A 27,832-nucleotide genomic window follows, 5' to 3' on the forward strand; every position below is an offset into this window, starting at 1 on the left:
GAACAAGGGCAGCTCCCGCTGGCACTCTGACACTCCAGCTCCAAGAGTTGCTGAACCTGGATGTGGGGGACTCCCTCGGGACTTTGTCCCTTCTCATTTGTGCTGGAGAGCACATGAGATAGAGAATGACCCTTCCTGCCTGGAATGTATTCCAGTGCTCCTCATATTTCCTCCTGCTCCCAGCCCAGGGGACGTTTACAGTGCAGGACTCAAGCAATTGCCTCTGGCAAAAGGCGTATTGCTGTACCTTGTACCACTGCACAGTGAATCAAATTATAGTTTTGGCATAAGGTTTGTCTGCCTGCATTGTTCAAAGCCTTTAAGGCCAGACCCCCAGACCTCCCACACAGGTGGAGTGCAGCATGGGGACACTCCAGGCTGGGATGCAGCCAGAGGCACAGGCATTGATTACCTTCACTGCAGAGGGCACGGGGAGCGTGGGGCTGTCCTGCCCTCCCGTCTGCTTGGGGCTGTCACACTGGCTGCCCTGCCCCGGGGCTGTGTCCGGAGCGTGGCCATCGGCACTGGGGGGATGATCCTGTAATGGACAGGCGAGAGGGGCTGTGGGGCTGCTGCTGGGGGCTGCCCAGCCTCCACAGGGGCACCTGCTACCCTGTTTCTTCACCCCATGTTGTCCCCAGTCCTCACAGATGCCTCAGTCCGTCCCAGTCCCCTCAGGTCTATCTCAGCCAACTATCCCCACACCCCCAGGCTATCCCAGTTCTTTCCTAGTCCTCTGTCCCCCCAGTCCTTCGTGGTTTCACCTGAGCCTGCCCAATGCTGGCCCCTCAGTGTCCTCCAGACTAGGCCAGTCCTCCCAGTTGACCTGGATGGCCACAGTCCCTCTGGTCCCAATCCCACCCCAGTCTGCCCCAGTTCTTCCCAGCCCCCACAGTCCATCCCAGCCCCACAGTCTGCACTTGTCAACCCCGGTTCCCCCATTCCTCCAGTCCTCTCCATTCCTTCCAGTCCTTCCCATTCCCCCAGTTCCCCCCCGGCCCCTCACATTCCCCCGACACCACCCCAGTCCCCCCAGTGCCCCCATTCCCGCCAGTCCCTCGCCCCACCTCGGCCCCGGTGCCTGCAGTGCCCGCTCCGGCCGGCGGAGGGCGCGCCGGCCCCGCGCAGCCCGTGAGGCCCCGGGCGAGCGCCCGGACGGGACCCGGCCCGTCCCTCCCGTGCCCCCCGTTGTGCCCCCGGTCCGGGACCGCCCCCCTACCTGCGGTGTCCCGGCAGCGCCGGGGGGCGGCTCTGGGTCCCTGGAGGCAGCGGGCGGCTCTGCGGGCCCCGGGGAGCCGCGGCTGCGGGGCCGCTCCGGGGACAGCCCGTCCGTGCTGCTGTCCTCCTCCTCGAAGGCGAAGGCGTCGGCCGGGCAGGGGAAGCTGCCCTGGGTGCCTGGGGGGCGGAGGGGCGGCAGTCAGGGCCCGCGGGGACTGGGGGCACTGGGGAGGGGTGGGGGGCCTGGGTGAGCCTCGCGGTGCCCCCAGCCCCGGCCGTGGTGCCCGGGGGGCTCGGCCGCGGCTGGGGGAGAGCGGGAGGGGGCACAGCGCCTGGCCCGAGCCATGGACCGGTCACTTGGGGGAGGGAGGGCAGGTGTCTGAGGAGCCGGGCCCATGGACCATTTTCCTTGAGAGAGAGGAGGGGTCCGATTAGCTGGAACCACGAACCGTGTCCCTTGGAAGAGGGAGAGAGAAGGGGTCAAAGGAGCTGGGACCATAGACCCTGTTCCGTGGCAGAGAGAGAGAGAGGAAGGCTCGGAGAAGTCAGGCCCACCAGCACAGGAGAGTTGATGCAGACAGGTGGGACTGGTGCAGGAGGGGCTCTGCCATCCTGCCCCACTGCTGGGCTGAGGCGGGAGATGGGTGTTAGGGTCACCCTCCACCCCCCGAGCACCCCGGCTGCACACCCACACACCCGTGGGACCCCATCCTCATCAGAAGAACTGAAGCTGAAATCAACCCGGAGCATGACCCATCCCCTCACAGCACACGAGCCGACATGGGTGGACCTGGCTGCAGATGCACAGAGGCTCCCAGATCCTGCCTCTGTCCACAGGCTTCACCCACAGGACATGGTTCAAACCACTGCCTTTGCCTCTCTGAGAGCCCCGGGCACTGGTGCTCCCGCTGCACAGCTGCTGCACGCTATCTGCTTGTCAGATGGGCAAGGGCTCTTGACCCCCAGGTTTTGCTGATAAATAAAGTGCTGGGAAAAAAGAAGTCTCATGTGAGCCTCTGGAGGGCTGCAGGTGGGGGTAGAGGAAAGAGCAGCGTGGCCATCCTTGTAATCTCCTCATGCTCATGTCTGGCATTTGTCAGGCAGCTTGGCACGCTTGATAGCGAGGTGACAAATGGGGAAATAGGAAGGGCCTGGGGACAAGCTTCCACCTGTCCCTGCTGCTGGTCTAGCAATGTGCACCTTCTCACCAACACGGGCCTCCTGCTCTGACCCCTGCCCCTATCTGAGAGATAAGGGTTATCTCAGCTCCCTGTGGCTGCTGGTGCCAGGGTAGGCGAGAATGGAGCCCTGGCTCCCTGCCTGAGCTGCTGCCCAGCCACCATATGGGCTAGGGGTATGAGATCAGCCATGTCCAACCTGCTCTCTTCATATGTCCCTGAAAGTAGGGCCTGTGCCCTCTCCATCAGAGGCAGCACCCAAACTGGGTATTCCCTGAGGAACTGCAGCACTGCACGGTCCACCTGGGCTGGGTGGGAGCTGCTTCCCATCCCTGCAGACAGCACGGGTATCCCTCTCGGGAAAAATTACTCCAAGCAAGGAGTAGTGGACTTGTGGATCTGCAAGGCTCCTGCTGGGCTGGCATTTAATAAGTGTGTGTCGAGAAGTGGTGCCAAAGCCGGGAGCCCAAGGGACCTTCAGGACACAGCAACAGCCCAGAGCATGACAAGAATGCGCTGCATCCTGCTGCTTGATACCACAGGCCTGTGCCGATGGGGAATGCTTCCCTTATCTGTCCTGCTCTCACCCAGCCCGGCCTGGAGTGTATTGTTTCCCCATCCCGTGTCCCTGCTGTAATCTCAGGCAGGATGGTGTTTGCTCCGGGCTGTTTCTAATGCACTGGGTATTGTCCTCTCCAGCCCGTTGGACAAAGTGATGACAAGGACCTGGTAAAAAAGGGTTCTTGTATCACTGCTCAGCTATGCAGGGCACTGGCGGCCTCCTGTCACTGGGACGTTTGGGCTTTTGGTTGGGGTCTGGCACTTTCTGCTCACCCTGCCGGAGGTGATTAGAGGAACACGTCAGCTGAACTTTCCACTGTGTAAACAGTTGAGATTCCAAGGTTAAAGTAAAATGATTTTAAACCCTGTCATCTTTCTGGTATTGCAAAAACAAAAGGCTTAACGTTCAGAAGTGCCAGTGCTCATCTCTGCTCTGTGTTCAGACCTTCGCCCCGAACAGTGAGCACCACAAGGCGCCCCTGACTCTGAAAACCAGCTTGGGGATCCTTCAGCCTAGGGCTTTCTTCTGCAGAAACGTGAGGGCTGGGATGGTGCTCCTGGTGCAGCTGCATCACCTTTTTCTCATGGCACCCAGTGGTACCAAGTACCTTCTTGTTTGACCCTAATGTGCTGCACATTTCACCGTAAATGGGATGTAACTGGCTTGCAGGACACATTTTTCCCCAGCAATGTGATTGAAGGGCATTGCGAAAGGGAGAAATTTAAAACTGAACAAATCATTTTTAAGCCAACCTTTTTGGTTTTAACAGTTTGGTCCCATAAATCTCTGTTTACCACGAGCTCCTGACAAGGCAGCTGGGTAGAAGCTCTGTTCAAGCTTCAAGCTCGCTTGCCCAGTCTGCAAACCTCAGCTCCAGGGGATAAAGTCATGCTCAAACTGCCTTAAATGTTTATAAAGAGGGGGATTTTTTGAAACTTTTTTTTTTCCACTGTTCTCTCCTTCGATAAGTGGCTGGGGAGATTTTACTTCACTCTCCTTAAAAATTCCTCTTCAGGCAGAGTCCTGGAACATTTCAGCTTCAAAGAGGAGAGCTGTGACATGCTGGAAGGAGAGCAGCTCCAGGGCCAGGCTGGAGGAGCCGCTGTATGGACAGAGCCTGCACTTCACAGCCCCAAAACCAAGAGCAGGAACAGTTGTGGGGCAGGACAGAGTGATATCTGGGCCTGGAATATTTCATGTCATTTATGATGGTTTCTGAGATGAAATGAAACTCAAAGTGTTTCCTGTTTCAACTCTCGTTTTTGGCATCACTCCTGTCACTCAAAGACCCCTCCTGTTCCAGAGTCCTGCCACTGTCCCCAGCTTGCTTTCAGCTCTCAGCTCCAGAACAGACACTTCATGTGGGATTATGCCAATGAAAATGATCCCATGAATTGAGGAACCAGGAGCAACAGAACAAGCAGTTTCCAGGGGCAGAGCACCTCTCAGTGCCTCACTGGAGACTCGAGCACCAATTTGGACATGTAAAGATGGCCCCAGGCTTCAAAAATACAGGCTAGTGTCCTGTCACTGCAGGACCCTGCTGGTTTTCCTGCTCCTTTTCTCTGCTTTCAGACCTCCCTGTCCTGGCACTGGGCCCTGTGAAATTTGAGTCACCTTTTTGCTCTGTTTCGCCTTCCGCACCAGCTTCCCTGTGGGGAAGTAATTGTAGAGGATTCTGCCTCCCTCCTGGGGGGGAGGTGATGGAGGAAAACCAGGCTTGGGCATAAGGCGAGTGCTGGGTACTGGTTGAGAGGAGTGTCCCCTGCTTTGGGGTTTAGGCTGTGTAGGCTGCTTCTCATATTCCCCAGAAGCGTGGTATCCCAGGGATGCTTCCACAATCCCCAGCAGCCAAACTCCCCAGGGATGCTTTCACACCCCCAAGATGTAGCATCCTGCTCTGTTAGGCCTTTCATACCACTAGCATCAGTGGTAAAAAAAAGAACCATGGCCTCACTGAACTGGGGCCACTTCACCCCCATTAACTGGGATGTAAGAGCTTGGCAGGGCAAAAGTGGGAGAATCCAGACTGGCCTCACAACCACACCTCTGCACCCAGGTCCTCTCCCACACAGGAGAAAGGAACGTTCTGTCTCCAACAGTAGCATTTCCACGCTCAAAGCCTTGTGGAGAGAAGAGGTGTAAGAAGGAAGGCTCTTCTGTGGGTATATGGCTGAGCAATTGTGCATGTTTCAGTGTCACTGCTCTAACGTGAGAGCTCTCTGCTCACAGGCAGGATAAGACAGAGCAAGCTGTGCTGGACTGGGCTGCCTACTGTGAAAATAATGAAATTTAAGCAATAAATGCAGCTCCTAAGTCCAGGTCAGTCACTTCCTGCAGTCGTTGTGGTACCTCCTCGTGCCCTCGCCAGCCCCCGCCCTGCTCCACGCGCACACACAACACACACCTTTCCTTTCACTACCTTTTATGGCCTCTTTCACTGCAGAGTCAACGGAAATAATATTCTTCTCCACCAGCTCCAAAGGACCCGGCCTGAGAGCGATCTTTTCATTGAGGTCATCTGCCAGTCGGGCTCTTTTCAGCTTCATTTGAGTCGACTGAATGGACCCCTCTGCAGCCGAGTCTAAAAGGCCAAAGAAGGCATCAGGACCAGGGGAAACCTCAGCGAGTGCTTCCCTTCATCACAGCCCTGGGAGCTGTGGGCAAAACCTGAGTGTGGCTCAGGGCACAGCAGGAGCTGCTCTGCTGGACTGGGTGGGGCTGGTGGGATCTGTGACATGGGTCCTCCTCTGAGCCTTAGGCCCAGCTTCTCCCTACCCAAACAAGAGCCTCTGTCTACCAGCCTAGATTTGCAAACCCAGCCTACAGCTGGAGCATCCTCTGCAAGGACCAGGAGTGACCTGTGATTAACAAGCTGAGACTAATGAGGGCCAAAGGGGTCTCCAGCTCCTGCCTGCCAGAAGCACCTTCGCCCTTGTGGGCTAGTGCAGATGGATCCCTACTTCTGGGGAACAGCTGGAGAAAAGAACCATTAGCAGTGCTTGACAACTGGAGTAAATGGCTTACACTGGAATTAAAAATAGTGAGTGCTGGGCTGTGGACTTTCAGAGGTGACATGACTACAATGCTCCAGGCCTTCAGGGAAGAACGAGCTGGAGAAGAGCACAGCAGGTAGATCTGGAAGCTACAGCCCTACCAAAGCCAGCTGAGAAGACCCCAGTTGCAGAGTGTGACAGAAGAGTAGCAACTTAAACAGAAAATTTCCTGAGCAAAGCTGATCTGGCTCCTATGGTGGCACAGGCATGAGTAGGGAGGGAGTGGGTTTCTAAACTAGACCATTTCTATACCCTTGGGGGTCTAAAGTAGGAATGGCTGATTCTAGGTTGTGCTATCTTCAAAGACTGGGCACTGATCTGGAGGAGATACTGTCAGCAACACAAGCTAAAGGGCTTCATGCCATGGAAAATTCTCTGCAAGAGGCCAGGAGAGCTGGTCTAGGGCCACTTCTGGCCTCAGATTATATAGACCAGTGAACACAAATGAGCTCCTCGAGGTGAACAGTAACAGAAGGTGTGTCTGTGAGGCACTTTGATGATGCAAAGTGTCTCATCTGGCCAATTGCAATCCCCTCTAGGTCCTGTTGTGAACAAAATGTACATGTAAGTTCATGATACGCCAAGGCACCTCCATGGAACACAGAGCACGATGGGCAGAGGTGTGAGCAGAGCCTCCAGGTCAGGGGGTGTGGGGCAGCATGTGCAGCTTGCTCAGTACACAGCCAGGCTCTGCTCCCCTGTGCCCTGGCTGGCCCTGCCTGGCCCTGTCCATGCCCAGGGCTGCAGCTGCCTCCACATCTGGTTGACAGCCCTTGTCCACAACTCCTGGCCATATTGCTTCTGTTATTTAACCCAAGGGAAAGACACTTTCACCTCTTAAGCAATGGTGCCAGCCCATTTTAGGGATGGAAACCCAAGGGGAAAGCAAGGCAGTGACACTGATCCAGCATGGGACACTGGCTCAGTCTTCCTGCCCGCCAGAGGAAGAAAGATTGCACCCATGCTGAGAGCAGAGGGCAGCATTTACAGCTGCCAGAGAGTGATCTGCTTCTTCCAGCCAACTGACAGAGCTCTAGGAGGGAGGGAGGGAGGCTGCACATCCTCTCTGTCTCTAAGGATCTTGTTATCTCTGGAGATAAGGAGGGACACCGTGGGGTTCTGCTGTCTGTGATGGGATACAGCCTTGCCAGGTCTCTGGCTGGGAGGGAACACCATGGTGGGAGAGGGGAGAGCTGCTGTGGTTCACAGACTGATAGCAGGGCTTTTTATACAGCTGTGCTTGGGTCACTGACTGCATGAGTTGTCCCACAGAATATCTGGAATTATGGCAACACAAAAGATTCACTTTGGGAGGGTGTTACAACAACCTGCTATAGGAGTTTCAGTGCCCTGGACAACAAATGCTCTGGGTTTGCTTTTCATGATCAGACATCAGCTCCTGTGGCTAACAGAGTTCTCTCTCACAGCTGTTCTATACCCACTGTTCTCTAGAGCATCTCATGATGGCCTCTGGCAGAGATGGGAGAAAGACTAGATGGTCTTGGGACCGCGTTTGTCAGGGAATAAAAAAAAGTGTGTCCTGCTTCCTGAAGACCAGATCTGGAGAGAATTCCATACAAACTGTGTCCCGTTTAAGTCTGTCTCTCATGAGCCGCTGGGACAAAGTTAATCATGATGAGAGCCCTGAAAGAACACAAGTGGGGAGGAAGGACACGAGTCCCAGGGCAGGAGACACGAGGAGTTGTGGGAAGCTGGGGCAGTCTTACCTTGCAGAATGTGCATGTTGACCAGGTCTGAGCGCTCAGGCCTGCTTCTGATCTTGTGCTTGAGATAATCTTCAGTCTGCAGAACACAAATGCAGAGGGTTACCTGGCTGGAGCAGCAATAAGGTACTGAGAGCACCTGCCCCTGTGCCATCCCATAGCTCTTTTGGATTTATTACAAGCTGGGTTGAGTGAGATCCTAAATGGCATTTTTCGTCACTCAGACACCGGCTTGTTCTTGAGCAGGAGTTCTTCAGAAGGGGAACACTGTGCATGGAGCTGCTGACTGATCACTGTACCCACTCCTGTGTCCTTTACAATCACCATTGGGCTTCTGATGCCTGAAGTATTGTGAGAGCTCACAGGAAGGGTGGGACCTATTCCCTGGGAATGGTGCAGGTCCAGCACCTTTGAGAGCTGCAGCAAGACAGCTCTGGGGCGTCCTGTTAGCAGTGCCTGTGGGAAGCTGGCACTCTGGGGTAGAATATCAGGAGCGAGTAATGAAGATACTCAGACTTTCCACGCAGGTCAGCCATGAGGTTTAACCTTCCTGCAGTTCCTATGCTCTGTGGTTCCTCACCCCAGCTGTGATATGAGGCTGGGAAAATCCATTTTGCAGATCACTGCAGCTGAGCTTGTGATGAACATGGTCCTGGGACCTTGTGCCACCTCCCTCATGGCTTTAGAAACACAGAGGCATACAGAGGTACAGTAACCATCCATTAGGGCCAAGGAAGTCAGCCTTGAGGGCAGCTGACCTCAAAAATACAAATATAAGCTTATCCCCTGGTGAAGAAAAGCTAGAGCACAACTTAGACAAGATTAGCTCTTTGCTAAGCTGAGCTGCAAGAAGAAATAGTCCAAAATATGTTCATAGTTCAAAGAGGTTAAAATCTTAAGAATAAATATTAAAGAATAGTACAAGGAGCTGGAGCACAATTGGAAACCCACAGTAAAAAATGTACAGGTTCACGAGAAAAAGATCTTACAAGCACTTCTGCAGCCAGGATCAGGCAATGGAAAGTGCTGTCTGTGTTCCATAAACAGGAGAAATAATTGTGCATGTTGCTGAGATGACCACAGGATTTAATGCCTTTTAAAACAATCCTCACTAAACAGATAAATGGCTATTCATCAATCAGGTGGCTAAGCCAAGAGCCTTCAGCAACAGAAAAGAAGCTCCAGTTATTAGCTTGGAGAACAGGTTAGAGAATACTCAGAGGAGTTAAACGTCCCCAAGCAGCTTGGGATACACAGGGCTAGAGTAATAGCAACTATCTGTGGTTCTCCAGGAAACTGGGCAAAGGAAAGTATAATGTCTTGCTTTAGAAGAGATGGAGAGAAGAAACCAGGAAATTATAAAGCAGACAGCAAGATATTGGACCAAGTAATCAAACAATCTATATAAGTGGATTTTGAAGATAGCAAGGAGGTGAAAAACAGCCAGGATGGATTTATCAAGAACAAACCACATCGCATCAACCTAAATTCCTTCTATGGAGAGATGACAGTTTTCTGTTACAGGAATAAAAAATTAATGTCATGTAGCTTGACTTTAAACATGTTTTGACATTATCTTACACGGCTTTCTCATACGCAAGCCAGAGAAATTTGGTCTGGATAAGACTAACATAAAAAAGGAGCATGGCTGTGGATCACCAGAGGAATTGGGAATGGCTCACAGTCTAAACAGAAGAATATATCAAATCCTGTTATGCAGCAATTTTTCCTGCTAGTCAATATATTAATTAGTCCTTTGGATGACAGAAGATGTATTTCTTAACTCTGAATCATTCAAGGCTAACAGATTACAGTGCACCATGATTTAGAGCAATAGATGGTCTGAAATACATGTGATACAATATCAGGGACACTTGGGAAGGACTGTGTTCAGGTCACAGTTAGCCACAGCTAAGCCAATTAGTTAAGCACTGTGGGGGATGAAGACAATGCACCAGAGATTCTTCTGAAGTGGTCACTACCCTGGCAGAAATTAGTTACTCAATGCATAGAAAAACTACATAAGGCTCTGGAGAATCTAGTGATCAGCAGCTGACCCACAACCCCAAACCAGCAGAGGAGACACAGCACAGGGTGTCAGCTGCCCAGTGCAGACACAGCAGCAGCAAGGCCCTGTTCTGTGCCCTAGATCTGAAAGGGTTCATGGACAAGGACTGGACAACAGCTACAGACATCATTATTGAGTCAGAGATGGGATCAGTGAGGAGGGGCTGAAGGGAGGGGAGGCTGGTCAGGCAGAGGTGAGACTGCTGCAGGGACACAGGATGCAAAATAGCTTTTAAAAGTACTACAAGAAAAAAGAGACACAGTTCTACACGTGCATGCATTTAGGAGAACCAGCAGCGTGCTCAAACTTCAGCTGAACAGCTTGAGCTGGGAATGAGAGGACACATCTCACGGCACAGGTCAGAGAACACCAGAGCAGCTGCTGGGGAGTGGGATGTCTGTGGGTGCTGGAGTTTGAAGAGAGATTTATTCAAATTTCCCGCAGCTTATAAGGGCTGCTGGGCAAAGGAGGGGATTGGCCATTTGGCTAGCCAATGCAAGGAGACAATATAATAACTATGGCAACACAGAAACCAATGGTAGACAAGTGAGTTAACAACTTCAAAACCCCGGCATGTGGGTGCTCACACGTCAGTCAGGAGTGACTGAGGTGGGGCTGTTCTGCTCTGGGGCAGAGGCACAAGAGCCCCTGCAGTCCCTCTCTGCCACCCTTGCTGGAGTGCTGGGTGAGTGCTCAAGCACTACTGAGCCAGGGCTCAGGAAAGCCAGCCTGCCTCAGCAAAGGCAGCCTGCTCTCAGTCCTCCAACCCAGCAATCTATTCTAGGACACCAACATCAAAGTCTGTTGTGCTGGCCTGATGCCAGCCTCTAACATAGCCAGTGACATGTTTAAACAAATAATAGATATTTTATTTACTGAAGTCTTTCTAACGCCTTACCCTTACCCCTGTATTTTTTCCCAGCTTACTTCCACCAATACAATCCCTTGCTTGGACCATGGGCAGGTTTGCCTGGTTCCTGTGCCAGGTCAGAGCGAGCTGGTGTCTGCACCCAAGTGCAATTAAAATCACCTAATGCATTTCCAGCTACTCCTCGGATCAGGTCCTGACTTCAGCTCAGCTCCAGTTGCTGGCCTACAGCTGTGGCTTTGCTCATGTTTCTGCTATGACTTCAATTCCTTTGGACCTTATCTGTTTATAAGCTGTCCTTGTGTCTCTGGGGTGCAAATGGTGGAGAAAGGCTTCAAATGTGGGCTTTTTAGCATCAGCTGAAGCAGAAGAGCTTTCAGAACACAGGAACAGTTCTTGTTATCTGCTTTCTGTTCACACAACATCAGCTGGGAGGAATATCACCTAAACAACAAATGCCTTTGAGTAATTATCTGGAAGCAGCCATGGGTCTTCCCTGTCCCAGGTCTAAGCAGGGCAACCTTGCAAGAGAACAATGTTTGTTATGGGCTGTGCTCAGTGTCTTCCTTAGGACGCTCTAAAAACGCCTGAGGTTTGGGATAGACTGGACCATCCTTTCCCATTCCCCAGGCAACTAGCCAGGGAAAGCTTTTGAAGAGAAAGACAGAGACACAAATGTATACTTAAACTATAAAATATATGACACTTCAAGGATACTTTGGATTGCTTGAAATTTTGTAAGCATACTAATTTTTCAGAGTCATATTGTGTTTCTTATGCTTGCCATTTATTACCATGGGAGACTCGGGGCAAGTGATTTGGAGTGTGTTTAAGTTCAGAAGAGCACTACTCTGTATTTCACAATCATTCTTCCTTGCGAGGGGCCTTTCCCATGTGACTGCAAGCACGTTTTGTGGATTAATGGAACAAACTCTTGTGTTCAAGCAAAACCTGCATGACTGTGTGATTTCTGTGGTCACCCCTCCAGCTGAGTCATGGCACTTGGGAAACAAGGGTGATTTCCCAAAAGGTGATCAACAGAGTTTCAATTCGTTATGGAAATGGCTACTTATCTTATCTCTGCCTTCAGCAGTATTTAGGGAAGCCAGATAATGGGGTGGACAGGAGCCTGGCCATCTTCCCCCTTGGATGTTGTGTCCCAGTGGCCAAGCTGCCCTGCGGAGCTCAGAGCCAGGCTCCTGCCTGGGGACAAGTGTCAGCTCCCTGGGGATTTACTCCAGGAGGCAGCTGCATTCCCGCTGCAGAGAACTAGTTAGGATCCTTCAGGCCTGTTTGCTGCTGGCCCTGCTCTAACCTGGCTGACACAGGAGTGCAGAGCAGCCAGCACAGGCTGTGGATGTGCCGGAGGGACAGCAGCAGTTCCACTGCTTGGACACTCACTGCAAGGTCTGCCAATGCCATGCTGAGCTGTGCCCTGCCCATGGCCCCTTGCAAAACCCTGAGGCTGCTGTAAAACCCCACAGCTCACGGCACAGATGCCCCCTCTGCCCTTTTAAGCCTTCCTTGCTCGGAGAAAGGCGCTCCAGAACATTTGTGAGCACACCCCATGTCTGGAAGCAGGGGAGATGCTCTGCCCCTCATCCTTGGCCACAGGGCCCGCATGGAGGATGCCAGAGGAAGGGATGGTGGTGGAAGGTGCTTTCAAACCCTGTGACTCATGCAAAGCAAGCCCACGTGTTCTCTCACGGGATGGCCGCAGGAGTTACCTTGGCTCGCTCCAGACTTTTTCGCTGTTCATGGAATGCAGATGGGCTTTTCAGTGCTGCAACAGGAAAGAAAGAGGAGCAGTCAGCACAGGAGCGGAAGCAAGCAGCTACCAGGATATTCAGCAACAGCATTTTAATGAGTGCTATAAAAATAGCAACACAAACTAGCTGTTGTCTTTATTGCACTGCCTAAAAATAACTTAGGAAAGCTCTGGGAAATCCCATGCTCTCAGCCAGTCCATGGCAGGAGAGCAGGGGAGATGGAGAGCAGGGGGAGAGCAGAAGGCACGTGGGCAGGGAGGGGGTGCAGGCATTGAAACACAGTGCTCTGTGGGACACATCAGAGAGCAGATAGGACTTTTCCCTGGAATGTTCCCTGCAGGTCATGGAAGGCACCACAGCTCCAGAAGACAGATCTGGGAAAAGGAAACACCTGTGAGGGACCTCACCTGCAGGTGACTCAGGCTTGAGGTCAGCAGGAAAACTAAGACTGCCTCAGCTCTTGGGGTCCGTGGGTGCAGCGACAGTACTGCAGGGGAAGGCCCTGGAACTGTGGTCCTTTGTCCCTCTTCCATCACTGACTGTCCCACCCCTTCTCACTGGACATTTGTCCTGTTCCCTGCCCAGAGGCAGCTGTGTGACATGGGACCTCCCTGGCCCAGCTAGGTACCAGGCAGCAGACCACCTCCTGACACCAAGGGGGATTAACTCAGAGGGGCTCCCAAAAAAAGGCCAATCATCCCTGGCTCTTGGACCAGTGAACAGCAGTCCCATCAGTCTGTGCTGGAGTCATGGAGAATTTGCACATTTCCTTGTTTACTGGGGTTTAGTAGAAATAGAGGCAGAATTTGCATGGTGAGGGGGTTAATACTTCTCACATCCTACAGAAATTCTTTTCTGGCTGTGTAAGCAGGCAAAACTCACTGTTCCCACTGGGACAAGGAAGGGGAAGATGTCCTGACCCACAAAAACAGTCTGCTGCAACTCTTTGTTTGGCAACAGAAATTCTCTTTCCATCTTCTGAATGGGATGCAATAAAGACAGAAACTATTTTCACACAGGACATGTTATCCTCCATCAGTCTAGGGGAGGAGGAAGAGAAAACTGAGGAGAGACAGGAAAGGTTTGGGGGCCCTCTGAACTTGCTTTTGGTAGGCAACACCCAGGCAATCCCTGGAACCTCCAGTGAATCACAGGAAAACACAGAAGGCACATTCTTACTCCTGACATTTGGAAAGCAGAGGGACAGACAAGCATTGCTGTGTCATGCTCTGGTGAGCAGCCACAAGCACTGGTGACAGCTGGTTTGATCAGAAGCAAGATCAAATAGTGCACAGGAGAAATGAAGTCAGCCAGAGAGATGACTTTCCCAACCCTGCTCACTGTGCAGTACTGATGTTGGCAGTGTGCTACAGGCACTGACCAAGCACCATGCTGTTCTAGAGGAAAGTGTTGCAGAGCTCAGTGATTTATCAAGATTTTTGGAGGAATTATCTGGATGCTGCAGCCTGTATTAGTCTGCAAAACAAATACAGACATGGCAGTGGTTGTTCAGGGGATGACATCTCAGCACGAAATGGCTGAGGGTCTGAAGCACCAAGGCAGAGCTGCTGCATGAGGGGTCCATAACCCTGGGACTGTGGCTCTGAGGTTTCAGTGAGAGGATGAGGTGGTGGCTGTGTACAGCAGGAGAGTCTTCAAGAGCAGCTATTTTTGCATTCCATCACAGTCAGAGGAATCCTGTCTTGAGGAATCCTTGATCCTGCAATCTGCCTCCTCCTCCTTTTAGGCAGGTGAGCAGGATCTGGCCCAGGGCAGGTGTCTGGGCAGGTCTAGGGAGAGGGTTTATCCATGCTCAGCCCTATAGCTGCCTTTCTGCAAGTGACCCTGCATGCTCTTGATTTAAAATGCTTTTGCTGGCTCTGCAAATTTATTGCACTGGGGCAATAAATCTGTGTGTGCCAGTGCATGAACTGGAAACTTCCTACTCAGTGAGGCTGAGGAATGGGATGGGCTCTGCTCTCATCTGCACTGCTTTGCATCAGGAGCATCTTGTGCAGAATCTGCTGTGCCATGTGTATGCTCCAAGCATGGGCCCAAACCTGCCTCTCACCATGGAGACCAGCCATGCCCATCTTTACTTTTTCCAGAAGAGATTCTCTTTTCTCTTTACAGAAGATTCTCAACCCCTGTGTGTTACAGCCATATGGGCTCATTTCTTGACCTCCTGCAATAGCTGTGAACTGAGATCCTGTCCTAGTGCACCTCCTGGAGCCAATCTCACCTGATGGTCCTCAGAGCCAACAGGGCGTGGGAAGATAAGGTTAACAAAGACTTGTTTTTCATGAGGAATGACTGCACATGCCCAAGCCATAGGGAAGCTGGCTGGGGCTCCCATGTATTAAATGCTAACTCCTGACACTTCCTCCTGAGGTCAAATGCAGCAGTAAAATTCTGCATGTTTGTTTTTATAATGGCAAAAGTGCCTTTTCTTCTATTACTTTCAGTGAGTGAACTATGCTCAAGTTTCCCAAAATGGTCTTCTTGGACAGAAACCAGACTGCAAAATCTCAGCCTAGAAGTTGGGAGTGCAAAGAAGCTGTAAGTAACAGGAAAATACACTTCAGTTGCCATCAAATAAATTTGGCTTAATAAGTGGTCTGCAATGTGTAAGGTTTGAGCTGTTGGGTGCCACGTGTGCCAGCTCAGCCCTGCAGAGCAGTGCCAGGTGTGCAAACCTCTCAGTAGGCACTGCAGCTCTGTGAGCGTGCAATGAGCTGTCCTGCACCTTGTCCATGTGTCCACACCTTTACAGAGTGGACTTTGCAATTTCAGAGATGTTAGACATATTTTTGGCCATGGACTGTATTCCTGGTTCTTGCAGTCCTCTAACAAATGTCACAGTATTTTGTTTAAAGCTTCAGCTCCTGGAGTCTTGTGATTAAAGTGCTTGCCCTTTTGTGGCAGGTAGCACAAAATCTGAATGTTTAAACAAATAAACAGGTGAAAAATGGAAAGAACATGCATTTATTAGTCTTAAAGCCATTTATCATTTTGGCAATCATGATTTTTGTCATCTTGGTCAAGTTTTCTTAGTGCTTGATGCTGACAATTATGTCCTGAGCAGGTGACTGTTGCTGGCTACCTTGGCACAATCGTTCAGGAGGGCAGAGGGGTGGGCAGGGTGCAGCAAGCAGTGCCAGAGCCATGCTCTTAGTGAGGTGTTGTTCTGCTGTTGAGGCAAGAGCTGCATCACAGTCTTCAAGGTCAACCAGAAGAGACAGAAGTGACACAGCACTTGGAAAATTGTGATCTTAGCAGTGAACCCAAGGGGTCCTTGATGAGACAGAAAGGATCCTCTACCTGGGTCCCAGGTAACCACAGATATGCACGTGGAGCCTGAGCCAGGTCAGGACAGAGTATTCCACCGAGCAGGGCTGAGCTGCCAACATCCTTTCTCCAGTGGTGCTACAGGTTTCATGATGCACCTGCAGGTGCAGAAGGGATCATTTTCATTCACTGACTTTTTGGGCCCCAGCGACTGACTTTCTGATGCTGCCTGATTGCAGGATAATGCTGTCCTGGAGCTTGTCCCTCAGGCTCGAGTGCCAGGTGAGCAGGGGTGAGGGAGGTCAGAGAGGGAACACATTTGTCACTGTGCCACAAGCAGCCCAGGTGGGGTTTCAGTGGCCTCAGGTGTACCCTGATAGCCCTGCCCTGTGGGGTCCTGGCTGGGCACAGACATGGATCTGGATATATCTCAATCCTCCAGGGACTGACTTTCCACTCTGGGGCCAAGGCAGTTGCCTGTGGCTGCCTCCCTCCACAGCCTCTGGAATGGGCCCTCTCTACCTCTTCCTCGTCCTGCCATAGAGGTTCCCAGACGTTCCTGGCTTTTACAGGGGGACAGGAGATTCCCTGCCCTTGCCTACGTGAAGAGGTTTGTGAGTCTTCTGCTTGAGTTGGATATGCTTGTCCTGCTACAGTGACCCCTGGGACAGGGAACTCTGCAGCTGAACTTTTGGATGGTGGAAGGTAAACATCTCTCCTGACTTCAGTTTGAGCAGGGGCATTATAGTCTGTGTGATAAATGCTGAGCACCTCTGTACAGCACCAGGGACCATCATATTTTTGCAGGGCAGGGAGCAAAGTTCCCCTGGGAGCACTTTGCTCTGAGCTCTGTGGGTCTGAGCAGGCAGCTGGTGCCACACAGTGTCCCAGCAGTGCCCAGGATGACCACAGCCCCTCTGAGCCAGGAGTGGGTGGAAAAGGCAGAAGATACTCACGTGGCATGATGCCTTGGTCTGCCAGCTGCTCACGGGTCCTTCTCTGCTGGAGCCGTAGCTGTAAAACTGTGAGAGAGAAAGTGTCAGGGAAAGGTGCAGGATTGTGCTGAGATGCCAATACAGAGCGTGTGGGGGGAGTGTCTGTGTGTGGCACTGAGGTCTGGCCCTGATCCCTGCTGCTGCTGGACCAGCCTTGTGAACAGAGTGCTCCAAGGCAAGGGGGCTGCCAGGGAGGAGCTGAGCGCCCGCACCCACCCAAGTCCTCCCTTCTGCACCAGTGGGCAGGGCTGGGCTGCTCTGGCACAGGCACTACCTGGTGCCTGGGACAGGCTGAGCCCTGCCTGGCACCTGGAATAGTGGCCTCAGGTGACCCTGGCTTCAGCTCAAATAGTTGCTGAGCTCTGCACTCTGAAGCTGGGAGGTTCTCCCTCGTCCCATCACTGTGGGTTGAGTAGAGCTTTCCAACTCCACCACCCTTCTGAGGGCCTGGCAGCACATTTCCAACCCTGCAAGGGCGATGCAGATATGCTTACTGTACCAAGGGGATGCACATAATGTGGTGAGAAGCAAATAGTGCCACCTCTGTGAACGCACTGCTCCAAGGACCTCAAATCTCCCATATAACTCCTGTGTGGGAGCAATGCGCTGACAGATGGGAATGACCCAGCGAGTGCCATGGCCTGAGCTACAGAGCATCAATCAGGCACCCAACACAGAAGCACCTCTCAATATCTGCATTATGTAATCACAGCCCACCACACACCTGCTGCCTGCCTCATGCAAGGCTGCAAACCTCTGCATGGCCCAGGGCTGCACAGGTTAGTTCATCCCATCTCTCAGGTAGCCATGCCTGGACTTTGACTTTGACTTCTACACCTTTGGTTTTGCAAATTTGTCTTCAAGAAGATACCTGTATCACAAGGTAGAACATAAAACTTACTTCCATTCTTTCCTGCTGGAAGCTCAGTACAGCTTGCCATGAGGACATACACCTTCCAGCAGTCACAAAACAACTGCACACACATCCCCTGCCCACCAGCACAGCCCCAGACTGCCTCCCCTCAGCTGCCTGGAATGACCCAGCGTTGGAAGGAGAAGAAAGGCAAGAACAGCCTTTTTGTCCTTAGGAGCAACCTGCTGAGCTCTGCCAACAGCTCATGTCACCAACACAGCTTCCCTGGGACATGGGATGGAGCTCAATAATAATCCCTTCCAGAGCAGTGCCCAGAGCATGAGGCTCCCTGAGATGCCATTTCTTGTGACTTTTCCACTTCTTCTGTACAAACCATATCTCACATTCAAAGCAATGTTCAGTGAAAGCCTCGTGTGGGACAATGATCTCCTGTCAAATTCCAGCACTTCTTAGGACACCAAAGGTAGATTCTTGCTGTGAGGGAAAAATGTAGCCTTCAGTATTTGGTAAAGTCTGTGTGTGTGCTGCTCTGCTTAGGCCAGGGTGAAGCTGGTGGCTCTAAGTCACTGGCAAACCTTGCTGCCAGGAGAGTCTGTAGCCCTCCATTGCCCCATGGAACCACCCCCAGTCGGTGCTGGTTCTGCCCATGGACACAGATCCAGACCCTCACACTCTGGTACCTACACTGGACTCCGTTATCTGCACCCCCTTTGCAGAAGTCAAACACCTCAAGGGCCCTCAAAACCAAACAACACAGTCCATGCCTTGGGAATGCCCATCCTTTCTTCTGGACTGTAGAGGCAGTTAAAAGGTAACCAGCTTGTGGCAGGTATCTTACACGGGGTGAGCTGTACCCCAGTTCCTGTGTGCAGAACCTTCTCTGTGACTGCTTACAACGCTGAAGAGCTGTGCAAGAACTTGGCCCTTTCCCAGAGGAAGAGATGGATCTTTACGGAATAGGTGAGCTAAGGGAGGTCAGAGACTGCCCAAGAATAAAAACAGATTTGTTGCTCACCCAAGAATGGTTCTCTGCTCTCCTAGTCCTGGTCCAGTGTCCTGGGCATTAGAGCCCCTTGCCTTCAACTGAGGCAATTTACACACAACATCACATCACCAACGGGGATCAGAGACAGCAAAGCCTTCTGGAGTCACATACACCACCCTGCCAAGGACACAGCAGCCTCCCCATCTAGCTGTAAAATATCCCAAGTGAGGATGCTCTGTCACTTCCCATCACAGCTCCCACATGTGCCAAATTATTTGCACCGTTTCACTGCAACTTCCGACACGGCCAGACCAAGGGTTGTTCCACATCCACATGGGCAGAGGGATTCTAACAATCAGATAACTGTGTATTCAAGAACCACATTCCCTGCTGCTTCTGATTATTTCATAGCCCTTCCTAGCAAACAAATAATTTGCCATTCTCGGGGAGCAGTCAGCTGTCAGCCAGGCCAGTGAGGATAAAAAGGAGATGGCACAAATCCCTTGGAGCATATCTTGGAAGGTGACGATGATTTCCAGTGTAGTGGGTATAAGATTCATCATCTGCCGTGATTCAAGAAGTTTTGAAAACATGTATGTTTCACTGCCATAGGTCTCCCTCTACTTGTCTGCAGGAGCAGCACTTGGGAACACAGATTTCCCAGATCCCATGGCCTTCCAGAGAGCCAGGCGCAGTCCAGGATATCCCAGCCTGCTGCAGATGGCCCATGCTCCAGCTGACAGCCTCTCCTTTGCCTCCTGCACTGAGCACTGCAGACAGACCATCACAGAGGGGATCAGGGACTATTTAATGATAATTTTGTGCAAGGAGAAAAAGTCTCCAATTTGGTTTTCATGCTGACAGGCAAAAAGGCTGTGACCCAGCAATGCCACTCACTGCTCTGAGTGTGGGAGCTGAGCTCTTCCCTGGCAGGTCATGCAACCTCCCCGAGGCACAGAGTTCATTGTGGACCATGCTGAGCTTACAAACTTCCTTAAGTTTGGCCCATTCTTAAGCCACAGAGCAAGGAGGAAAAGTTTATCCAGCCTTGTTTGTTCAGGGCATGCTGTCAAAAAATGTGAGGGCAGGCGAGTGCAAGTGCTGGCCATTTCCAGGAGCAGCACAAGGTCGACCATTGAAACAGTTATTTCAGCCATCAAATATTCACCCAAATCTGTGTGTCCTTATGCATGGACACATAACTTGACTCCCATAAATATCTCTGTGAACTTCCAAAGCCTGTTACAAACTATCTGAAGAAATGTAGCAGACAGTGTCAGACAATAATGCTGAACATCCCCGCAGCAAGAGGGAAAGCAGCCTCTGAGGCAGTGTTGCAGCTTGGCAGATGCCAGCTCAGGGTTTGCACCTTTCCCTTACAACCAACAGTGCTTAAAAACAGGGTTGGAGGAGCCCCTGGCACCATACAAACCACCACCACTTAGCTGCTTCTTTCCTTGGAATCTGTTGAGGTTGTGTCTCACCAGCTGCATTTCTGTCCTCTTCCTTTGCTGGAGTCCTGAGCTCTGAGTGTCACCACCCTCGATGTACGGGAATTAATTTTTCATGAATATTATTAGTTTTCAAGAGAATTGCTTTGGGTAACACTCTAGAAGGACATTTATGATACAAAAGTGGCGGCTGGAGCACTGAAGAGACAATCTTGGCCCCCCACCCCCAACATCCTTGTTGCCTGCCTGCACCAGCTTGAATGGCTGTACCAGCCAGAGGGCAGCCAAACACATTGGTCCTGTGGTACCAAGCTGTGCTGACACCACCAGCTGCCACCAGCTGAGAGAAAGCCTTTCTTTCAGCAACCCTGCTCCCTCCTGTGGTACCCCATGATGAGAAATCCTCCCTGGATGATGTGAGACATGTCGGACCTATTCCAGTGATTTTGTTCGTGAACTTCTTCTGTTAGAAAACACTGCTCCTCCCTTCTATGCCAGCACCAAGTCCCTTAACTGAAAACAGTTTTCAGAAATGTGCTCTGCAGTGGGACTGTGTCATTGGTGGACACAAGACCTCCTGCTGTCAGTCACAGCTGCCTCTGGTGACCCAAGCTCTGAGCACTGCCTGTGACTTGCAGTCATGAGTCATCTTCCTCTCTAGGACCTGGACTCAGAGCTTTAGGAAGCTAAGAGGACAGCTTCAGCCTTGCCTGGCCTAGTGATGCACAGAAAAGACATGTTCAAATCTTCTCTCCACCCCAGGAGTAGGCAGGTCTGACCATCTGCTTCAGTCTCTGAGGGCGCTTTGAGACCAGTGCTCAGCAGACAGTCTGGGTGGGCTGGGACTTTTATCACATGCCCCAGAGCATCTCCCACACTGAGGTATTGCCAGAGCACTCCTACCACCATCCTCTGCTTGGAGAATTGGCTTCAGCAGCACAGGGGGCTGAGCAGCACGAGGAGAGAGAGGAGTGCCCTCCTGGCAGGGTTCAGGACTAGGACAGGCAGGCAAAGCCATGGCTGACTTGACCTAGTGTTGGGGACAATCTGTCTCCAAGAAGGACGATGGATCAGAGCCCGTCCCTTCCCACCAACACTTACGTAGTGGCCAGAGCAGGTTCTCTGGAAACTGAGGATGCACAAGGCTGTCTCAGCATTCAGCTTGTTCTTGCAGCTGAGTCGAGCTGCCCAGGTGGGCAGATGCAGATCTATTGCTGCTTCTTGACTTCTGACCCAGAATCTGCCCCTTTCTCTGATGGACCCTCTGGCAGTGGGACTGACTGAGGCACAGTCCCTACTGCTTCAGCTTTTTCCAGTTTTCTTACATAGTTTCAAGTGAAATCCCAATAATTCACAGAATCACAGAATTGTTTCGTTGGAAAAGACTTTTAAGATCATCCAGTCCAACCTTTAACACAGCACTGCCAAGCCCACCACTAAACCATGCCCCCAAGTACCACATCTATTTTAATTGCTGGTTTCCTCTCTGCCCAGGCTGCACCAGCACCTTTGCTCTGATTGGGAACCACGTTCACAAACAATGCAATTGCTGTTCTCTCATCCGAAATGGGTCACTGCTGCTGCCAGAACTCGCGGTGGGGCAGTTACCTGCTGCTCCCTGCACTTTGTGCTGCACCAGCCAGTGCCTCTGGGGACTGGCAGAGGCACCACCTTATGCCAGCTGGGCCCAAGTGCACGACCGTGATGGGAGTCAGCAGTGACAAACAGCTGAAGCTGACACTGCCACTAAAAAAGCAGCAGCGAGTCACTGTCCCCTCTGCCAGCCACCCCAGCAGCTCATTCCTGCCCTCTGTGGCTCAGAGCTGGGGACTGGGGAGGGCGAGTGCAGATCAGTGGTGCACGGGATGGGGACATCTCTGCTGGGGCCAGGGAAGAGTTGGCAACAAACTGGGAACAGGAAGGAGGGACTCCTGTTTGCAACAGCAGCAGTTTTGTTGCCTGTCAAACAGCAGCTGAGCAAATGTGAAACAGGGGTTTGTCCATGGCCATGGTGTGTTCCCAGAGGAACCTGGTGACCTGCCCCTGCTCACACACTGGATGGCAGAAAACAGCCCTGGAATCAGAATATCTGGAGCTGGAAGGGACTCACAGGGATCATTGAGTCCAGTTCCTGGCCCTGTTTTGGACCAAGCTTCCCTCCAAAGGCAGGACTGCTGCAGGCTCTGAGACTGGCTTTACATGTAATGTCTGAGGCATTGTGTGAGCACAGTGGGGGACAGCAGCTGCCCCACGGGGTGCCTTGACTGTCCCAAGGTCCCAACAGGGCCGGAGCAGAGCTGGAATGCTGGCAGGGTGCAGTCATGTTGCTTGTGGCCCTCTCAGGGCTGTGTCTGTCTCTCTCTGCAGCTGTGTCAGGAGCAGGAGCACTATCCACAGCAGGGTGTCCCATGGGCAGGGCTGGGAGCAGGGGGCTCTGTTCCAGCTGGGCAGCAGGCTGGCATCAAATCCCTGATGTGGGTGAATGTGGAGTCACTCCGAGCTGGGTGACAAGCCAGCCAACCTCCTGGGTGCTGACACCAGCAGAGCACCACAGCACTTGTTTGTCGGGAGCTGCTGTTTTGCAAAACACCTTGGCCAGGCTCTGTCCTGAGCCCTCCATGGCTCTGTGCTCTGCTGACAGCCATCAGCCACAAAGGGATTTCTCTGTAGCATCACATCTCCATGCCCATGTTACCCTCTGACAACATGGCCCCTATGGGGACCATGTGAGCAGAGATGAACCTCAGGAAGCTGGACACGGCACTGCTCAGCCATGGAAAGCCCCAGTCTGTCCTTTCCCAGGTGGGTGCTGCTTTCTCTCTTCCTGTGCTGTCACTTCATAAGTGGGAGCATTTTACCTTCTCCCAGGCAGATGTGCTACAAATGTGTGTGTTATCTGGGGGATTGCCCTGAAAATCTTGTCTACATTAGTCAGAACTACATTTCTAACCCCAAGTTTGGGTCTTCAGGAGCCTTGGAAGAGACACAGGACCACAGCTAGCTAGCAAGGAGCCCAGACCACCAAATGGGCACTACCAGCTGTGAAATCCCTCTGAGGGCTTTCTCCATCATGATGTGCAACTCTGACCTCACCATGGTCCTGAGAACAGGCTCTCACCTTGGAGTCTTCCCTCCAGCACCCCCTGAGCAGCCCAGACAGATGTCCCCTGAAGCACAGTGAGGTAGTTTCAATCTGTGCTACAACACACGCCTGACTTGACAGAGAAACATGTGACTGTCTACTGAAACACTGAGGTATAAGATGCCAGAAAAACAAAACCAAGCACAAATCCATCTACATAAAGTCGATGTTTTACAAAAACTTCACAAAACAGTCTCATCAGTTACAATGAGGCCATGGTTTGAACACACACACTGACCATGACCTGCATGAGTTCACAATCCAAGAGGAAACACAAGCTCATGTTTTATCTTTGGACACCAGGAAAATAAAAATAAAGGTTTGGCCAAAATGCCTGGCCTAGCACCCTACCATGACCTACTCTCTTCTCTGCCTCTATTGACCTGCTGATTTTGTTCCAAATCACTCTAGCCACCAGAGGCAGACAGAATGAATTCCTCTCCCCTCTCAGCTTCATTCAAGCCCTATGAGTAAGAATGAATCCTTTCCCTGATAGAGCCAGGCAAGGCTTCTCTGCAAACCCACCCCATGTGTCCACCCCATGCCAAGCCATACAGAGCCTTATTTATGGTGTCAAACTTTCGCTTCTCACCAATTATCTAAACTACCACTGAGGTTAGGCAGACATTGGCCTTGCAAGCTCTTTTCATACCACTCACTGTAAGAAAACGTAAGGGTTAAGGTTAGATTTGCATTTGTCAGTTTTGTCTGTTGTGTCTGATGCCGCTGCTGGAGAATAATTGGTTTGTATTTAAAGCAAATCACATACATTATTGTCTCTGGAAAGAGTTAAATGTGTTTCTGGAACAGCACTTGGATGCCCTAGTTGATTTAGTGCAATCCCATTGATAGTTGGAGCACATGGGATACCATGGCAGACTTGAAGAATCATCATTCCTGCAAAATTTGTCAGGATGACCTCAGATCAGAATATTTATCTTTGGCAAAACAGACAAAATTAACAGGCACACAAATCCTCGAGGAAGGGGAAGGGGACCCTGCAGGACTGCAGCATGGAGGTGTTTTTACCTCTCTCCTCTGGAGTGGTTCCTGGTGCCCAGCACTGGGGCAGCTGCTGTTTCTCCACATGGCAGAGCTTTGCTGGTCCTTCACTTGGACCACTGGCGAGACCAGAAGAGGAGAAACCACCATGGGACTCCAGGGAGGATTGCTGGTCACTCTGTGAAAAGCCACTGCTTTTCCACCACCACACCAGCCTCTCCTGGACAAGCTTTCTTCTCCTTGCTACTGATGCTGCCAGATGGAAGCGAGAGACCAGAGAGACAACGCTCGAGCCACACCTACATCCCACCACCTTCTAGTTGCCACCTCCTTGCTCCACGTTCTCCCTGATGCATGACACAGAGATTAAAGGGATTCTGGGATGAGGAAACAAGTAATGTACCTCTAGAACCATTTAACACACTCACATAGCTCTTTCAGCTGCTCAGCATGTGCAGGCCATGGAGAGAGAGCAAAAGTTTAGTTACTAAGATTTATTTCAGCCCTCATTAATATTGTCCTGGAATCCTTCAAAAGGGATTCAGACTCATCATGAGTCATGGAGCACAGCTAATCCTTCCCGAACCAGCCTCACACCTGCCTGCACGAGACCAAAGCGATGGTGCATTGTCAAGCCTGGCTCCTTGGGGCTTGGAATTTTGGGGACCGATCCCTCCCAGCTCTTTGCAAGCTACACAGCTCCCTGAAACTGCTGCTGCCCTGTGTGACAGCCCTTGAGCCATGCAGGATGGTGTGGGGCAGGGTGACGGGTTGTTTGAGACTTTCATCCCTCTTCCGAGGAAATGGAGGATGGTAAATCAGAGCTCTGCACCTCCTGCCATACTTGGGGCTTTACAGCTGACAAAGCCTGCACACGGAGCAGGGACACCAGAGGAAACTCTGTCCCATAGAGACTTTGAACATAAAAGATATTTCATTAAATGTTACCTTTTTCATCTCTATTCCCCATGTTATTAAAAATCCAACACAAACTGAAAGCAGCATTATTGACTTATTTGTGTTCCTCAGCATCCTGCTCTCCTCCCCTGTCTCACACACTGCGACACCCAGAGTTGTGCTGTGGCCATGTCCCATGTCACCTGTAGTGGTTCCAGACGTGGGGACAGCGAGGTGCAGACATGCATTTGGGATTCTGGCAAGCCCAACTCCAACAAAATAAATAGGCAGTTGTGGGAATAAGTCATGAATAAGAATGCCCCACAAATTGACTGTCCTAGAAATGCTGAAAGGCACGAGAATTTATGGACGCAAAGACCCACAAAGTTTACTTTTCCTGGAGAATCATTTGAAAAATATGTTTAGAGAGCCCACTGTTGGTTCCATAATAAAGCCAGCTTACAAATAAACCAGAAATGAGCCTTAAAAACAACCCTGGTTCATCTGAAAAGAATGCAGGGACAATGCACAGCCCATCCTCCGCTCCTCAGGGAGGTGGCAGTGTTGCTTTGTACATGCTGGAGGAATTGTTACAGACAGAGATTTTTTTTCAAATGAACAGCAGTGTACCATAATATACCAACAAAATTTAAGGAATGACTTAATCTAATGAAATGTAAGATCAGAGGGATATGGAAACCACACCAAAGACCTGGACCCAAGCTTTGTATAATTGAGCCAGACTAGGACAGTTGTGTTTGCACACACACTCTGGGGTTTTCAACCAACTGCCAACTTTGTATTTGCTGAGAAAACAAAGTTTAAGTTGACCACCCAGCTATCTAAGAGATCCTGATAACACCACTCATATCTCCTGTCAGTATCATAAATCTCCAATTTCATTATCTACAATGCAGAAGGAGGCAAAAACACACACGGCGTGGGTGACATGCCAGAGCGGGTGCATGTTCCAACGTGACTGCCCTGTCCGGTTTTAAAGCATCCCATACATGCAGCTGATTTGTCTGAACATCCTCATAGATAATATTCCCAGGGAGATCTTCACCTCTGGGAAGGTCAGAGAAAGCACCTCGAGAACATTTTTTGACATTTCTGTTAAAACTGCAGTTATGTTATGAAAAAAACTACAAGTCAAGATACCCACTCCCAAACAGAGCATACTTACTATAGACACAGCCAGTGACTAAAGGAATGAACATCCAGCAGAGGGGCTGATCTAGAAGCGACCGTCCCATAGTTCACCTTCACTCACCTTCACTCACGGGGAGCGTCCTCGGAGAAGCCCCTGAGCGGAGCTTCCCCGGGCTTACGAGCCGGAGGCATGTTTTACTGCAAGCCCTCCGCAAGTGGCAATCAATTGTGTGCCTCTGGTTTTATTTCTCTGATGATGTCACTTTAAATACTTTTCATGTTCCATTTGTTATTTTTACTTCTAAAAATGACGCATTTCTTCAAATTCATTTTTCTCCAATTAGTCACAACCTAATGGAACCAGCTCGGCTGCCTGCCTGTCAGAGACAGTGTCGGGCCCGGCCACACCACGACTGTCACAGACGGACCCGCCAGAGCACCTGGAATACACGGATGGCGGCAGGCACCTTGTTTATCCCAGATGCCCTTTTGGCTTCCTGCCCAAATCTTTTGCAGCAGGGCCGGAGCAGGAGAACTGGGAACTGCAATTTTACCAGAAAAAAACACAGACATAAATCAAAGACAATGAAAAACCAGGAGGAAAAAAAAGCAACAGAGAGGAAGGAAGATGCGTCTCTCCACTTGTGGAACAGTCTCTGTAAGAGCAAAGCCGTGACAGCTCTACAACCCCTCGAATCTTTGCTCGCGTGCTGCTTCCGAACATTTAATGCAAAACAGTCGGTGGCTACGGCTTCCCAGAGAGAGAAGGTTTAAGAGAAATCTCAAGGTTTTCCCTACCTGATCTGAATTTGCTCCGAATCAGCAAAGAGTGCTCAGACCCCAGGAGTGTCATGGTGACTCAGGGACCAGATCCAGACGCCCCTCACTTAAACCATTAACTTCCTCCACAGGGAAAAGCCGACCAGACCGTGGCTGGTGCTCAGGATTCATCCAGCTCTCCTGGACTCTTTGGGTCCTTTTACAGCCGGCTGGCAAGAAGCAGCAAGTGGCTTTGTAAGATTTGGTCCCATCCAGCACTGACCCTCCACAGACACCAACTGCTCCCCTTGTGCTGTGTTGAACTAATTAACGTGGAGCCAGCGGGAGCCTCCTCCCGCCCGGAGTTTACTACCAGCAGCTGGGTGTCCTGGCTGATGTCATCGTCTAGCGGGGAGCAGCGACTATCGGAAAGGGTCTTAGCAAAGACAGAAGTTTGATATCTGATACTAATTACTACCGGCCGTACGCAGCCAATCCGGGCGCTCCCCGTCTCAGCCGACTTTGGGAGCCGCTGGAAATATCAACAGAGCCGGGATTAACTCTTTGCAGCGTGGTGTGAGACGGGCCCTGCCCCCTCCGCTCCCCCCGCGGCGGCCGGTGCGGCTCGGGGGCTGAGTGTCCCCAAGGGAAGGGCTGGGCTCAGGCCGAGTGCCCTGGGCGAGGGGACGGCTGGGTGAAGGTCCTTCCCCGTGAGTGCCACCCTGGCACCCTCCCCGTCAGGGAGCTAGAGGACGCGGCTGCTCGGCAAACGGAGCTCTGGCTCCGGCTGCTGCCGCCCGTCCCCGCACAGAGCCGTGTCCGGCTCACAGATCCCGCACAGAGC

General features: G+C 51.5%; 1 protein-coding gene across 1 annotated transcript in view; it reads right to left on the reverse strand.

The window, feature by feature from the left end:
• The window catches only part of MYOCD (myocardin), a 37,301-nt gene extending 9,921 nt beyond the window's left edge, over positions 1-27,380 (reverse strand). Inside the window, exons 1-7 of the mRNA XM_027691640.1 lie at positions 27,028-27,380; positions 16,688-16,753; positions 12,402-12,457; positions 7,742-7,817; positions 5,381-5,542; positions 1,220-1,395; positions 413-538 (exon numbers count right to left, since the gene is read on the reverse strand). Coding sequence (XP_027547441.1) covers positions 413-538; positions 1,220-1,395; positions 5,381-5,542; positions 7,742-7,817; positions 12,402-12,457; positions 16,688-16,753; positions 27,028-27,082 — 717 coding nt within the window. The 5' untranslated portion in view covers positions 27,083-27,380. The remainder of the gene's footprint in view (positions 1-412; positions 539-1,219; positions 1,396-5,380; positions 5,543-7,741; positions 7,818-12,401; positions 12,458-16,687; positions 16,754-27,027) is intronic.
• Between the last annotated feature and the right edge of the window lie 452 nt (positions 27,381-27,832).

This window comes from Neopelma chrysocephalum, unplaced genomic scaffold (assembly GCF_003984885.1).
Source record: "Neopelma chrysocephalum unplaced genomic scaffold, ASM398488v2 Primary Assembly neopelma1_84, whole genome shotgun sequence".
NCBI classification, from domain to species: domain Eukaryota; kingdom Metazoa; phylum Chordata; class Aves; order Passeriformes; family Pipridae; genus Neopelma; species Neopelma chrysocephalum.